Below are 15,184 nucleotides of genomic sequence, written 5' to 3'. Positions count from 1 at the left end.
CCGGCGCCCTAACCACTGAGCCACAGGCGCCACCCCCAACTTTTGATTATAGAAAAGTGCAGATATTGAAAGATAGAATCTTGTAAGAATCCCCCATGTATCTACCATCCAGCTTTAACATTTATCCCCTCATGCTGGTCTTGTTTATACTGTCACCCATGCCCCCCAACCCCCCAGCTACATTAGTTTAAAGCAGTCTTGAGAGTGCTGTACATCCTCTCTGCTTTTTCCTGGATTTCTACAGAAGCTGGATGCTGGCAACCAGTTGGCACTAATTGAAGAACTACACAAGGAAATCCGGCTCATAGGGAATGAGAGCAAAGGCGAGCATGTCCCAGGGTTTTGCCTCCCAAAGAAGGTGAGCCAGGGCTCCATGGTGCATGGGGCTGTGGGCATGTGGCCTTCCTGGGCCTTCCAGCACCCTTACTCCGGTCCTAGGTCTGCAGTAGGACTGCTGGAGCAGCAGCTGTGTCAATCTAACATCACACTTTTGTGCTCAGTACCTTCACAGTGTGTTTCCTCCCATGGTGGCCAGATGGGGAAATGGTTCATGCTACCTTCAGTTTAAGCTGTTGGGGGTCACCTTGACCAGAGCCAGTAGGTCACAGAGGTAACAGCAGTGTGTTACCTCGGTGTAATAGGTCTGTCTTTTTGTCACTATCTGGTCCAGATTCTTCCCTAGCCAACACCCTGTTAGGCTGTGATCTTGAGATTGAGCCCTAATAATTTTCTCCTATGAGTTGAGGAGAGGATGGTTGTCAGGAGTGCCTTACTTTGTGTGGGAGATACCTGGACTCAGGTCATTTGACCTTCAGGTATGGTTCTTTTGTCAGGGAGTAACATCCATCCTTCCAGTGTTACGGGAAGGAGTCTTGACTGGGAGCCCTGAGCAGAAAGAGGAAGCAGCCAGAGCCTTAGGCTTGGTGATCCGCCTGACCTCAGCTGATGCCCTGAGGCCCTCTGTGGTCAGCATCACCGGCCCTCTGATCCGCATCCTGGGGGACCGGTTCAGCTGGAACGTGAAGGCGGCTCTGCTCGAGACACTTAGCCTTCTGTTGGCCAAGGTGGGTGACTGATGAGTTTCTTCTGTTGGTCCATTCAGATTTGTCTGCCTGGGCCTGACACACGGTGTCATGTGATAACAAGGCAATAGCTTTACTGTGGAGAAATGGCAGAGAAAAGGCCATGTAGCCATGGTTCAATCCCAAGTCCTCCATATGGTAGCTATATCACTGGTATGACTTTGGAAAAGCCATATAACCTCTGAACCTATTTCTTCACCAATAATATGAGACTAGTAATACTGTGCCTGCCTAACGTCAGGTCATTAGACAAAATAATGTCATTGTGCCTGACATATACTAAGTGCTCAATACATGGTTAATTGTATTATTTTGAACCTGCCACCCTTGGCATATGGGGCCAGCGCCCTACTCCTTCAGCCACAGGTACCACCCAATTGCTATTATTTTGACAAATTACTGTTTCAGAAGAAAAAATTCAGGATCACATGAATGCAGTAAAAAACATTGTTTAAAGATGCTTGGTGGCTCATGCCTGTAATCCTGATACTCTGGGTGGAAGATTGCTTGAGCTCAGGAGTTCAAGACTAGCCTGAGTGAGAATGAAACCTGTCTCTCCTAAAAAATAGAAGAAAGTAACAGGGCATTCTTTTGGGCAGCTGGAGTCCCAGCTACTCATGAGGCTGAGACAACAGGATTGCTTGAGCCCAAGAGTATCTGATGTTGCTGTTGGCTATGACGCCAAGGGACTGTACCCAGGGTGACAGAATGAAACTCTGTCTCAAAAAAAAAAAAAAGAAAAAAGAAAAAGGATTCTTCAACTCTTTACTACAGCCATGTGAAGGGAGATGCAAAGAATCTGATGAGAGAATGAAGTAGTCTGAGAATAACTAAAATGACTTCAGTTTTTGCCAAAAGTATTAAGAAGCAAAGCTCTGATGGTATTAACCATTTCTAATGTTTTATGGCGCAATAATTAATAATTTTTTCGATTTAAAAAAAGTACAAACAGGCTCAGAGCCTATAGCTCAGTGGCTATGGTGCCAGCCACATACACCAGAGCTGGCAGGTTCGAATCCAGCTCAGGCCTGCCAGAAATAGCCGGGCATTGTGGCGGGCACCTGTAGTCCCAGCTACTCGGGAGGCTGAGGCAAGAGAATCACTTAAGCCTAAGAGTTTTGAGGTTGCTGTGAGCTGTGATGTCACAGCACTCTACCAAGGGTGACATAGTGAGACTCTGTCTCAAAAAAAAAAAATAAAATAAAAATATAGGGTAGCGCCTGTGGCTCAGTGAGTAGGGCACTGGCCCCATATACCAAGGGTGGCGTGTTCGAACCTGGCCCTGGCCAAACTGCAACAAAAAAATAGGCGGGCGTTGTGGTGGGTGCCTGTAGTCCCAGCTACTTGGGAGGCTAAGGCAAGAGAATCGCCTAAGCCCAGGAGTTGGAGGTTGCTGTGAGCTGTGATGCTATGGCATTCTAGGGTGATAAAGTGAGACTCTTTGTCTCTCTAAAAAAAAAGAAGAAAATAAAAAAGTATAACAGAGCCAAGATTTGTTGAAAAGAGAATTTCACATGGGTTTCCCAGAGACAAAAGGAATCTTAAAACTTGTAGGTTTTTTTCTTTTGGAGGTAGGTATGGGACCAACTTTCCAGATAGAAAATGGTATTGTTTTGGTATGATTTTATAGAAAATTGAGTATTTTTTAAATTAAGTATCATTTTCATTTGCATTCTGTGCTGTTCTTTCCTGTGGTGTTTGTAACTCTAGATGCAAATGGAGCCCTTACCTCATGGGATTTGTCCTCGAGGCCATGCATTGTATGTCACCATGGGCAGGTGGTTCCCACTGCAGATTTACTAGCTTTCTTCTGGGTGAACCTCCCAGTAGCCTGGAGGACTCTTTGAGGCCATTTGTTTCATAGGCTTGTTCTGTTGGCTAAATGTAAAATGCTCAGCCTGTGTATCAGTTGTTCAGTAGACAGTACCTGTTTTTACTATACATGTAATCCATTTCGTCTCTTGGAATTAGAACTGCACATCAGTGTTGCTGACAGCATCTGACTGCCCTGTTCTTTAAAGTATTCAGAGAAGGCTGTAATCCTAGCACTCTGGGAGGCCAACCTGGGGGGATTGCTTGTGCTTAGGATTTCAACATCAGCCTGAGCATTAAAGATTCCCTGTCTCTAAAAAATAGCCAGGTGTAGTGGGCGCCTATAGTCTCAGCTACTTGGGAGGCTGAGGCAAGAGGATCGCTTGAGCCTAAAAGTTTAAGGTTGCTGTAAGCTATGATGCCATGGTACTCTACCAAGGGAAATAAAGTGAGACTCTGTCTCAAAAAAAGAAATAGGCGGCACCTGTGGCTCAAAGGGTAGGGCGCTGGCTCCATATGCCAGAGGTGGTGGATTCAAACCCAGCTCCGGTCAAAAACTGCAAAAAAAAAAAAAAAAAAAAATTAGGTTAAAAAATAATAAATAAATAAATAAAGTATTCAGAGAAGGAGAGGAGATTTTGAGCCACTTATGTATGTGGACAGATCTTCAGTACACCAAGCCTCAGTACAGCCAAGGCTGTGAACCAGCTCCCTAGGTGGCCACTGACACTTCCTTCTCTTCCTCTAAAAATGATGAGGAGGCTGAGCAAAGCCTGTTTGTGCTCAGCTCTTCTTTTATGGGCTGTCCCTTCCTCACCTCATGTGAGAGATGGGCTAGCTATGGCGGATTAGGGTTGTCATTTGTTCTTGCTCCTGCAGCATACTGTGGTCTGGGGCTCCTCCACAGCTGTGCTTTTTGGATGCATGTTCCCCTCATAGGTTGGGATTGCCCTGAAGCCCTTCCTGCCCCAGCTGCAGACCACTTTCACCAAAGCTCTGCAAGACTCCAACCGGGGTGTGCGCCTGAAGGCTGCTGATGCCCTGGGGAAGCTCATTTCCATCCACATCAAGGTGGATCCCCTCTTCACAGAGCTGCTCAATGGAATTCGTGCCATGGAGGACCCAGGTGTCAGGTGAGGTACTCGCAAGGGAATGCTGTGGCCTTGCAGGGCCCAGGTAGCTATGTTTGCGTCGGTGGGAGGGGCAGTGGTAGAGGAGAGCCAGGGGTTAAGTCAGTGCATTGGTTCTGTAGGGACACCATGCTGCAGGCCCTGAGGTTTGTGATTCAGGGAGCGGGGGCCAAAGTGGATGCTGTCATCCGGAAGAACATCGTCTCACTCCTGCTGAGCATGCTGGGACATGATGAGGTATGGCTACAGGTAGATGGCAGGGCTGGCAGGCTCCACTGGTTTCTCTTCTCCTTTTTTTGGTTGGCTTCTTTGCTGTGTGCTAGAAGAACTTGGTACAGCTGACAGCTGGTCAGTAGCAATAACATGCATGATGTTTATATCACTCTTCGTGGTTTACACCAAGGATTTCCTCAGGTTGCAAGAGGGATGGGGCAGCTATTATCGATGTTGATTATTCAGTTTTATAGCTAAGGTAAGTAAGGTTTGTAGAGTCCCAGATCTCTCAATGATTTTCCCTCTGATGTTAAGTTACTTTCCCTCTCTGTTCCTTTGTAAAATGAAGAGGCTCATTTATTGGTTCAGAAATATTTGCTGAGCTGACAGCCCTAGACCAGAAGTGAATAAGCCCCTCATCTACACAGACCTCAAAAACTTAGTTTCTAATGGGATGAATGGTCTCTATGTATGTCCAGGTGGGATGTCTTAGACATCTGTTTTAAAGGGTGGGACTTACATATTAACAAGTAGTAGAGTCAAAACCAGATTCTGGGCCCCGTGACTTCTGGTTCTGTTCCAATTCCATTAACCTCACCCAGCCTGGAAGCATTTATCAAGTGCCCATTGGCTGCCCAGCACACCAGCAGGTCCAGTAGGGAGTTGAGTCTATAGATAGTTTTTTTCTGTTTCCTCATTCACAGTCAGCCTTCTGTTGTGTGGGCCCGATTTACATTTGTAGGGCTAAGCTTGAGAGGGTGCACCTTTGGCTCCTGTGGTTTTGCACACACTGGGCTAGCCATTGCTTCTGCAGCAGTTGTCACAGCCTATGGGTCTGGTTGTGAGCCCCAGCCACCTGCTCTATGACTACAGCCCTGGACTCTGGGTACAAACAAGAGAGTATCCTCTGTTGGTCACAGTCAGTCTGGGCTTTCAGAGTCATGCACAACACAAGCAAAAGTTAGTATTTAAACAAATTTGCATTTCACCATAGCAGAGCTTAAAATAGGTAGAGTTAGAGGGATTGAGTGTCCAAGCCAGCTTGAGCCTTGCATAGCACCAGGGCTTCTTTTTGGAGCTCAGAGGTCTAGACTGCTAGCAGCCAGTCCTCTTAGTCTCAGAGCTTCCACTGGGATTTAAGGTGGCAGTCCAGGGTGCCAGCCTGGCATTAGCTTCCCTACAGGTTACTGAGTCCTGTTGTTGATTGATGGGTTTGGGGGGACACATGTCAAGTTGCCATTTAGTAGTAATACAGCACATAACTTAAAATCCCCTCTCTGTATTCCATAGTTATCTGGCAGCGAGGAGTAGCAAGGAGCCAATTGTGTATCTGGCTTTGATTTTGATAGGAGGTGCTCATCTTCACCAGGCTTCCTTGGGTTGATAGTGACTTCTGTTTGATTTCTTAGGATAAACCCAAATAATTTAGGTGGCAGTGGGGCACTCAGACAGTGAAGAGATACCAGAGAGCCATTCTGGGCACAAGATGAGATATAAGCTCCATGGGGGAAAGGAGTTTGGAGTGGGTGTGTCTCTAGCTAGCTTTCAGGGGCAGGTGCCTCCCTCTTGGAGCCCCTCCCTGCCTCACAGGCTTGTTGATGGTAATGGAGATAATAAATGTAAAGCAGTCAACCTTCCTAAAAAGAAAGGTGCTGCGTAAATATAGTTGTTATTGCTATTGTGAGGATGATTACCATATGCATGTTCACTAGAGTTTTCTATAATTAAGTGAAGTGCTGGGTGTGTAATGTTTTACTCTGTACCAAGTGGCAGTTTCAGTGAATGGAAATCCCAGTCTGGCACTGGGAACACAAGTGCCTGAAGGAAGAACTGGAGTTCTTGAGTCCTTAAATTGATTTGTCCCGCCTCCCACTGCCCTGCATCCTGGCTCCAGAGCTGCCTGCTGGTTCAGTTGGAGCTGGTGACGTCGCCCGCACTCCCTCACTTCCTTCTCTGCTCTGTCAGGATAACACCCGCATCTCCTCAGCTGGGTGCCTGGGGGAATTGTGTGCCTTTTTGACTGAAGAGGAGCTTAACACCGTCCTTCAGCAGTGCTTGCTCGGTAGGCCTCTTGTACATCGAGAATTTCCCCTTTAGGGATTTAGACCTCTCAGACCCAGAGGGAGAGTCTGTGGGCACCTGTCTCTCTTGCTCAGAGGACCTTTTAGCAACTGGACTTGGGAATCCAGCTGTTAAAACAATCAAGTTTTTAGCAGGGCATTGTGGCAGGCGCCTGTAGTCCCAGCTACTTGGGAGGCTGAGGCAAGAGAATCGCCTAAGTCCAAGAGCTGGAGGGTGCTGTGAGCTGTGACGCCACAGCACTCTACTGAGGGGGCAACAAAGTGAGACTCTGTCTCTTAAAAAAAAAATCAAGTTTCCAGGGGTCCCAATAGTCCTGTCTCTGCTCTAAAAATATATCTGTAAGCCTGAAGCTGTTGGTTAGAGGCTTCTCCTTTTTCTCCTTTATGTGCTGCTTGGAGAGCTTCTCCAAGTTAACCCGGAGGTCCACAGGCAGTGTGGCCTGGGTTTCCACCAAGCTCTTGAATCAGCACACTGGTCTCAGAGGAGGGTAGGCCCAGCAAAGTCATGGGTAGTGGGGACATATTGTAAGGTACAGGTTGACTCCCATTGTGTCCTTCTACCCAGCTGATGTGTCTGGCATTGACTGGATGGTCCGGCATGGGCGGAGCCTAGCACTCTCTGTGGCTGTGAATGTGGCTCCCAGGAGACTCTGTGCTGGCAAATATAGCAGTGAAGTTCAGGAAATGATCCTCAGCAATACCACGGCAGACAGGGTAAGGCTTTGGGCAGCTGGACCAGACTGGGTGTGGAGAGGGTTAATATATTGTTACATTGGGCAGCGCCTGTGGCTCAAGGAGTAGGGCGCCGGTCCCATATGCCGGAGGTGGCGGGTTCAAACCCAGCCCCGGCCAAAAACCAAAAAAAAAAAAAATTGTTACATTATTATTATAATAATTATTAAATATAATAATTAAAATATATAATTAAAATTATTATATAATTTTTACCTTTGTCAGTAACTTGCTGTGCCCTTGAACCAGTACTTGATTCCTTTGGGCCCCAGTTTATCTAAACAAGGACTTGGGTGGGAGAATCTCATGTCCCTTCTAGGTCAGCAGGTCTCTGATCCCTGTTCCTGGGAAGCAGTGACTTTGCTCTTCTGCCTGTCAGCAAGAACAGCTTGTCTGCTTTTTTTCTTTCTTTCTTTTTTTATTAAATCATAAACACATAGATCATGTATACATTAATTTATGGGGTACAATGTGCTGATTTCATATAGAATTAGGAATGCTACATCACACTGGTTAATATATACCCCATCTCGATTACTTAGTTATTGCGTTAAGACATTTATACTCTATACTAATAGATCTAGCATGTGCCCTAGCATTATGCACCATAGGTGTGATCCCACCATTCATCCTCCCTGGATCTGACCTCTCTCCTCCCTCCTTCATCTTAGGCCATAGTTGTGATCTTTTCTTCATATGAAAGTGTGAGTGATTGTAAATTGGTTTCATAATAGTACTGAGTACATTGGATATTTTCTTCCATTCTTGAAATACTTTACTAAGTAAGATATGTTCCAGCTCCATCCATGTAAACGTAAAAGAGGTAAAGTCTCTTTTTTTTAAGGCTGCATAATACTCCATGGTATACATATACCACAATTTATTAATCCCTTCATGGGTTGATGGGCACTTGGGCTTCTTCCATGACTTTACTATTACGAACTGAGCTACAATGAACAATCTGGTGCAAATATCTTTGTTATAAAGTGATTTTTGGTCTTTTGGATATATACCTAGTAGAGGAATTACAGGATCAAATGGCAGGTCTACTTTTAGATCCTGAGTTTTCTCCATACTTCTTTCCAGAAGGAACGTATTAGCTTGCACTCCCACCAGCAGTGCAGAAGTGTTCCCTTTTCTCCACATCCACACCAACATCTGTAGTTTTGGGATTTTGTTATGTGAGCCACTCTTAATGGGAGTTAGATGATATCTCAAAGTGGTTTTGATTTGCATTTCTCTGATAAAGATGACGAGCATTTCTGTAGGCCACGCGCCTATCATCTTCAGAGAAGCTTTTGTTCAAGTCCCTTGCCTACAATGAAATGGGATTACTTGTTCTTTTCTTATTAGTAGGTTTGAGTTCTCTGTGGATGCTGGTTATCAAACCTTTGTCAGAAGCATAACCTGCAGATATCCTCTCCCATTCTGAGGGCTATCTGCTTGCTTTACTTACTGTGTTCTTGGCTGTGCAGAAGTTTTTAGTTTGATCAGATCCCAGTAATGTATTTTTGGTGTTGCTTTAATTGTCTGGGGGGGTCCTTTTCATAAAGTATTCTCCCAGGCCAATTTCTTCACAGGACAGCTTGTCTGAATGAGAGCTGTCAGGGAATCTTCAGTGTGAAGCAATAAAGGAGAAGAAAAGTGGTGGAGGATCCTAGAAACTCCTGGGAATGGGATTTTCCTGGCTCTGCTGCTTGAAGAAGGAGCAGGATGCCATCCTGTCTAGCTCTGTCTGTTCTCCACAGATCCCCATTGCAGTGAGTGGGATCCGGGGCATGGGCTTCTTGATGAGATACCATATTGAGACAGGAGGGGGACAGCTGCCAGCCAGACTCTCCAGCCTGCTCATTAAGGTGAGTAGAGCAGGGACTGTGTGTAACCCCCTGAGGCTGGAGTATGAGAAGACCCAGGTCTAGGCCCTTGGACCACAGAACACTGAAAATGTGCCCTCAGCTAGTTGGATGCTAGTTCTCCATGGGTGGCCTTTAGGAGATCTCTGAGCCCTCAGAGATAGGAGGGTGTCTGTATGCATTTTTCTCTGAATGTCTAACCTTTTTTCAGATTCTCAAATTGACCTGTGATTACAAATCAAGTTAAGAACCACTATTTCAGCCTTTTTTTTTTTTTTTTGAGATAAGCTCTTGCTTTGTCACCCAAGTGACATCATAGCTCACTGCAACTTCAAACTCCTGACCTCAAGGTGATCCTCCTGCCTTGGCCTCCCAAAGTGCTGGTATTATAGGCATGGGCTTTCTTTTTAGGCACCCTAGTTTTATAAAATTAGGATCATACCTGGGTTTTAATCTTAATACACTTGTTCCTGCCTCCCTCCTTTCATTAGCCTAGCATTTATTAGTGTGGTTATTGTGTTGGAGCATCAGGCCTTAATTACGAAACCTGAGCAAGGCTCCCATGGCCTCTGTAATACAGTAAGCTCCTCACACTTCAGTGTGCACAAAAATCGGGACCAGATTCTATGATTTAATGAGATGGGGCCACAGCAAGACTCTGTAACCAGCTCTCAGGTTAAGTGCTGTTGGTGTGTGGACCTTGAATGAGGTTCCAAAGGGTGACTGCATTTTGCAGCCACCCAGAGCCACTGAGAGTTTGAGGCGGCCTGATTAGATTGGGCTGGTGTGTGATGGCATCAGCCTGTGCTTACTTGTTCATTTAGCATTTACTGAGTACCCACTGTGTACCCAGCTGGGCTGGGTCCTTAGGGCAAACAATCCCTGATTCCCATGGGGAGGGCCCTAATGTAGATGAGATTGTCAGGGGTCCTGTGAAGGATGAGAAGGAGCCAGCTGACTGAGAATCTGGGGACTAGTGTGACGAGGGTGTGCAATCAGCCAGTGTTGAGGCCCAGGCTAGCAGGAGCTTTGCATGTTTGAGGAAGTAAAAACCTGTGTGGGCTGAGAATAGTGAGCAAGGGGAGAGTGCCACAAAATAGTGGGGGGTGGGGAAGCCACAGCTGAGACACACTGGCACCCCATCAGGGCTGGGATTTCGGTCTTTTTGAGAAATAGATTAGATATGCCTGTCTGTGGTCCTCTTCACAGTGTCTGCAAAACCCATCCAGTGATATCAGGCTGGTGGCTGAGAAGATGATCTGGTGGGCAAATAAGGACCCAATGCCTCCCCTAGATCCTCAAGCCATCAAGCCCATCCTGAAGGCTCTTCTTGACAACACCAAGGATAAAAACACTGTCGTCAGGGCCTACAGTGACCAGGCGATTGTCAATCTCCTCAAGATGAGGCAGGGCGAAGAGGTGTTTCAGGTGGGAGCCTGGGGCTGGCTGGAACACCCCCAGGGTATGCTGTGGGTATTCGTTTTACAGCTCTACTTTTACATGACTATATTTAAGCCTCATACTCTCCTCTGCCATTAGGAACATGTTAGCTTTCAGTAGCAGACTGAGATTCAGGTGACTGGCCTAGTTCCTGAAAACACACATTTCCCATGGTTCAGCAAATCACATCTCGCACAGCACCCAAACACACAGCAGATCCCAGTGGAGCTGCCCGGTTGAATCCCAGAGCCCTGATCATCAGTCCCCTCCCCCCAGCAGCCTTTATTTAAAGCACTGGAAACTGCGGCTGCATGAGTAGTATTTTTCTGAGCTTTACCTTGGACCCTTCTGATTCTCTCTAGTTGTGAAGTAGGTATTCATTTTATTTCTATTTGGAGAAATCTGAGGCCATAGATTCTTTCTTGGGGAGACAATAGTCTCTCTCTTGCCCTAAGCTAAAGTGACATGGCGTCAGTCTAGCTCACAGCACCTTAAACTCTTGGGTTCAAGCAATCCTTCCTCAGTCTCCCAAGTAGCTGGGACTACAGGCACCTACCACAACACCCAGCTCTTTTTAGAGATGAAATCTCGCTCTTGCTCAGCTAGTCTTGAACTCCTGAACTCAAGGGATCTTCCCATCTTGGCCTCCCAGACTGCTAGGATTACAGGCATGACCTGCCGTGCCCAGTCTAGAAGTATATTTTCTAACTGTATCTCCTCACATTGACACTTCCTTACAGTCGCTCTCCAAAATCCTGGATGTGGCCAGCTTGGAGGTGCTGAACGAGGTTAACCGAAGGTCCCTGAAGAAGCTGGCCAGCCAGATCGACTCCACGGAGCAGGTGGATGACACCATCTTGACATGAGAGGCCTGGACTCCACAGCAGCATTTGCCACTCCACATCTTTGTTCATTGTTTTCATTTTTGAAAATACGTTTGTTCCAATGGGGAGCTTAGGAGATGGCGTTCCCAGAAAGTATTTTACTATATCAACAGACCACAGCCAAAGCCTTAAATCAAACCCACACACAACTGAAAATCGTCTCCTCAATGTCTCACCCTTTTCTTTGGAGAAGAGAAGGAAAAGCACACACGTAGCCTCAGCAGAAGGCAGCCCAGGAGCTGCTTATCCAGGTTAGCATGGCTGGGTCTGGAACAATCAGTGTCAGACCTCGGGTTCCGCTTCTGTGCCAACCTTTTGCCTAGATCCTGAGTGGGGCACAGAATGGTGGATATCTGCCCAGTGTGGTGTGTCTTGGCTTGGTTTCTCAATAGTGTAAGGCCTGATTGGATCTGACCCCTGTCAGTGGAAATTGATACACAGCTCACAGTTCATAGGTCTGGGGATGGGTGTAGGTTTACATGTAGGCTGTTTGAAGGAGGAATGTTTAATAAAGGCTCTGATTTAATCTTGATATAAGCAGATTTTTAAAAATCTCAAGCATCCATTAAATGTGAAGCTTCCTGCATCAGGAATAAGGAAAGGTTTGCAACTGTTTTTGTAAGTATGGGCAGTTCTATAATTTCTGGGCATCTCTGTCCTCTTGTCATAAGGCTTATATATTCCTACAGACTTCTCTGTTCTGAGGTTGGATCTTGAGAGGAGTGTAGCCATGCCTGTGGTTTACCTAGTGTAGAGAATGTAAGACTTGAATTAGCCACTTCCCTGCTCTGTTCTGAGTTGGGAAGGTAGGGAGCATCTGGTAATCAAGTTGTAAAGAGAAATCCAGCCCCCCTGTGGAGTAGGAAAGAACCACATTCCTATAGTCAGACTTGCAAGAGGAAACCAAGTTGCAGCTCAGCATCTGCCTCCTTTATGAATGACTTCCTTCTTCCCAATTCTTAGAAAGGCTTGTGATACATACATCCTGATAGAGCACACCCTACTGGGCCTAGTGACGCAAATTTTTTGGGGAGAGAGGGTCAAAATACAGAACGAACCTTGATCAAATTTACTAGCTGGAGCTGTAAAAGAAAAAGTGGAAGCAAACTCGCTTTGTAAAATATAAAATGAGATAAAAAAAAAAAGTATAGGGCGGCGCCTGTGGCTCAGTGAGTAGGACGCCGGCCCCATATACCAAGGGTGGTGGGTTCAAACCCAGCCCTGGCCAAACTGCAACAGAAAAATAGCCGGGCATTGTGGCGGGTGCCTGTAGTCCCAGCTGCTCGGGAGGCTGAGGCAAGAGAATCACGTAAGCCCAAGAGCTGGAGGTTGCTGTGAGCCGTGTGATGCCACAGCACTCTACCAAGGGCAGTAAAGTGAGACTCTGTCTCTACAAAAAAAAAAAAAAGTATAAAATGCTATACCACAAACAGCAAGACTTTGGTTATTAATAATGCAGCAGAGGTACAAAGTAGGCTTGCAAAGCAACACTGATGAATAAAACAAGGTGACCTCTAAGGCACGTCTACTGAAATCCTTTTTCTATGCCTGAGCCTTTTATGCCACAAGACTTCCTATTTTCTTAGGCTCGAGGTAATTGTAGGATCTCAAGGCTGGAAGGGGCCTTGAGAGGTCACCTGAGTCTGTCCCCATAGTCTAAGCAGCCTAAGCATAGGTTGCAGCTTTTGGTAGTCATGACAACTGTCCTCTGCCTGTGGGATTCATATTGTCTCTAGTGTCCTCTCTGATGCTAGGACATGTGTCCAGCAAGCTGTCTATGTATGTGTTCACCTCTGGCCAGTCAGCCAGGGTGAGATATAGAAGTTTCTGTTGTGAGTGGCCATGGGCTTGGACACCTTGCTTAGTTCCTGAGGCAGTCTTCAGTGTGTTCAGTGTTTCCTCCAGGGTCTTGGATTAGATGCTTCTATCCACCTCTGGCTTTCAGTCCCTGGTCTGCAACTGGGAGGGAAACCTGATATACCTGGAGGTGAAAGACAGTCATTAAGCAAAATCCATAGGAAAAACACCAGGATCCAGTTCTAGAAACTGGAGGAGGATGAGATCTTTCTGTTCAGAATAGATGGATGGAGGTTGAATCACAGACAGAGATGACTCAGAGGTTCCCAGAGCAAGTTGAGTTGCATTCTCTGGGTCTGGAAGGAGGGTGTGAGCTCCCAGGAAGCAAGCTGTGAAGGTCTCTGATAGACATGATGATGGAACCAGCAGAAAGGACCTTGTCAGCCCAGAGTCAACAGCAGTCCTGAAAACAGGAGCCCAGGCCAAACATCCTGGAGGATGTGGAGCTTGGTAGCAGAGAAGCAAAAGCTATTTGTCCTGTTGGTTAGCCGAGCTGTTTAGCCTTAGGCAAGTCATCTGACCTCTCTGGGCCAGTTTCCTCATCTGGAAAATGAGGAATTTGAAAGAGAAGATCTAAAAGTCTATTGTATTCAAAGTTATCCTTTAGGGGTTAGTGGCAATTATAGTAAATGACATTTGGCATCATTTAGTCCTCTGGACAGCCCTATAGGGTGGATTCTCTTGTTACTATTTTCTAGAGAAGTAAATGGAGGCACAGAGAAGTCACTTGCCCAGAGTCATATGGCTAATAAATGGCAGTCTGTCTCCTGAGTACATATTTTTAGCCTTTCTTCTAGCTGTCCTGTGCTGGCTAGTTAGCCATAAGCATTTTTTATTCTTTAGAGCAACGGTTCCAGAACTGTCCCATCCTGGTACACACAGGAAACAAAAGTGCATGTACAGCACACTAGGTGGATGGATGCAGGCTCCAGGGTTAGCCCAGGGACTCCACCTGCCCCAGACCATACTGAGCTACTCTGCAGGCTCTGGGGATGAATGCCTCACCCTGTTTATAGGACCTGATTCTTGAAGACTTTCAGTCATCCTCCAGAGGAGACTGTCCTGTCTTTCATGTGACACTTAGCTAATCCAGAGTGAAAATGCTCTAAACATTCTCAAACCAACTATGGGCGCCTCAAGAATCATGGGCAGCAAAATGATTTTAAAATGTGGGATGGTGTGACATGGCTCTCACGTCCCTCAAAGAACCAGACCTATAGGTAAGTTCTCTTTATCCCACATTGTGGTGCAGAGTATACAGTTCTGTGTGAATGTGTCTTAAACTGCTGCAAGCATTTCTAAGAACAATAAAAAGGAACCGGTCTAGCTTAAAGGTCTAGGTTCTAAAATACTGTGAGGGAAATACAGATAATTGCTTTAAAGTTCTTGGGTAGTGTATGATAGTGGAGACACAGGGACTTCAAGGACAAGTTGGAACCTTCACTGCTTAATACTAAGCTGTGTGACCTAGGACATATTCTTTAATCTCCGTCTCATCTGTACCATTCGTGCAGTGGGAGCACAGTCTCACAGAGTTGTCGCTTTGGGTCGAGTGCTGTGGTATCATAGCTCACAGTAACCTCCAACTCTTGTGCTTAAGTGATACTCTTGCCTCAATTTTTCTATTTTTAATAGAGACAGGGTCTTGCTCTTGATTAAGCTGGTCTCGAACATGTGAGCTCAGGCAATCCACCCACCTTGGCCTTCCAGAGTGCCAGGATTACAGGCATGAGCCACCACTCCCAACCTAGATTAAATGGCATAACGTGTTCTGCACAAGGCCAGGCACACAGAAGATTCTCAGTATTTGTAGGATGCGAGCAAAATCAGGGATGTTAAGAAAGGCAGGATCAGGATGGTGTTCTCATCTTTGAGATGAATTGCTAGACTCAGAGTTTGCAAGTGTATCATTAACTTACTGAGTCTGTAGTTTTGGTTACTAAAAGATTTCTTTTGAAAAATAGTGTGATTACTGACTATTCAAAACGTCAAGTGGGGTGGCGCCTGTCACTCAAGCGGCTAACGCACCAGCCACATACACCACAGCTGGCAGGTTCAAATCCAGCCCGGGCCCGTCAAACAGTGCCAACTACAACCAAA

General features: G+C 46.1%; 1 protein-coding gene across 2 annotated transcripts in view; it reads left to right on the top strand.

Annotated features, from left to right (window-relative positions):
* The window catches only part of GCN1 (GCN1 activator of EIF2AK4), a 73,728-nt gene extending 61,969 nt beyond the window's left edge, over positions 1 to 11,759 (top strand). For both annotated transcript variants that reach the window (XM_053588239.1, XM_053588238.1), the window contains exons 50-58: positions 245 to 358; positions 834 to 1,064; positions 3,834 to 4,027; positions 4,147 to 4,261; positions 6,203 to 6,299; positions 6,884 to 7,032; positions 8,799 to 8,906; positions 10,113 to 10,331; positions 11,084 to 11,759. In XM_053588239.1, the coding sequence (XP_053444214.1) occupies positions 245 to 358; positions 834 to 1,064; positions 3,834 to 4,027; positions 4,147 to 4,261; positions 6,203 to 6,299; positions 6,884 to 7,032; positions 8,799 to 8,906; positions 10,113 to 10,331; positions 11,084 to 11,209 (1,353 nt within the window). In that variant the 3' untranslated portion in view covers positions 11,210 to 11,759. The remainder of the gene's footprint in view (positions 1 to 244; positions 359 to 833; positions 1,065 to 3,833; positions 4,028 to 4,146; positions 4,262 to 6,202; positions 6,300 to 6,883; positions 7,033 to 8,798; positions 8,907 to 10,112; positions 10,332 to 11,083) is intronic.
* The last annotated feature ends 3,425 nt before the right edge of the window (positions 11,760 to 15,184 follow it).

Source organism: Nycticebus coucang, chromosome 4 (assembly GCF_027406575.1).
Source record: "Nycticebus coucang isolate mNycCou1 chromosome 4, mNycCou1.pri, whole genome shotgun sequence".
In the NCBI taxonomy this organism is placed as follows: Eukaryota; Metazoa; Chordata; class Mammalia; order Primates; family Lorisidae; genus Nycticebus; species Nycticebus coucang.
This window is presented reverse-complemented; position numbering and strand designations above follow the sequence as displayed.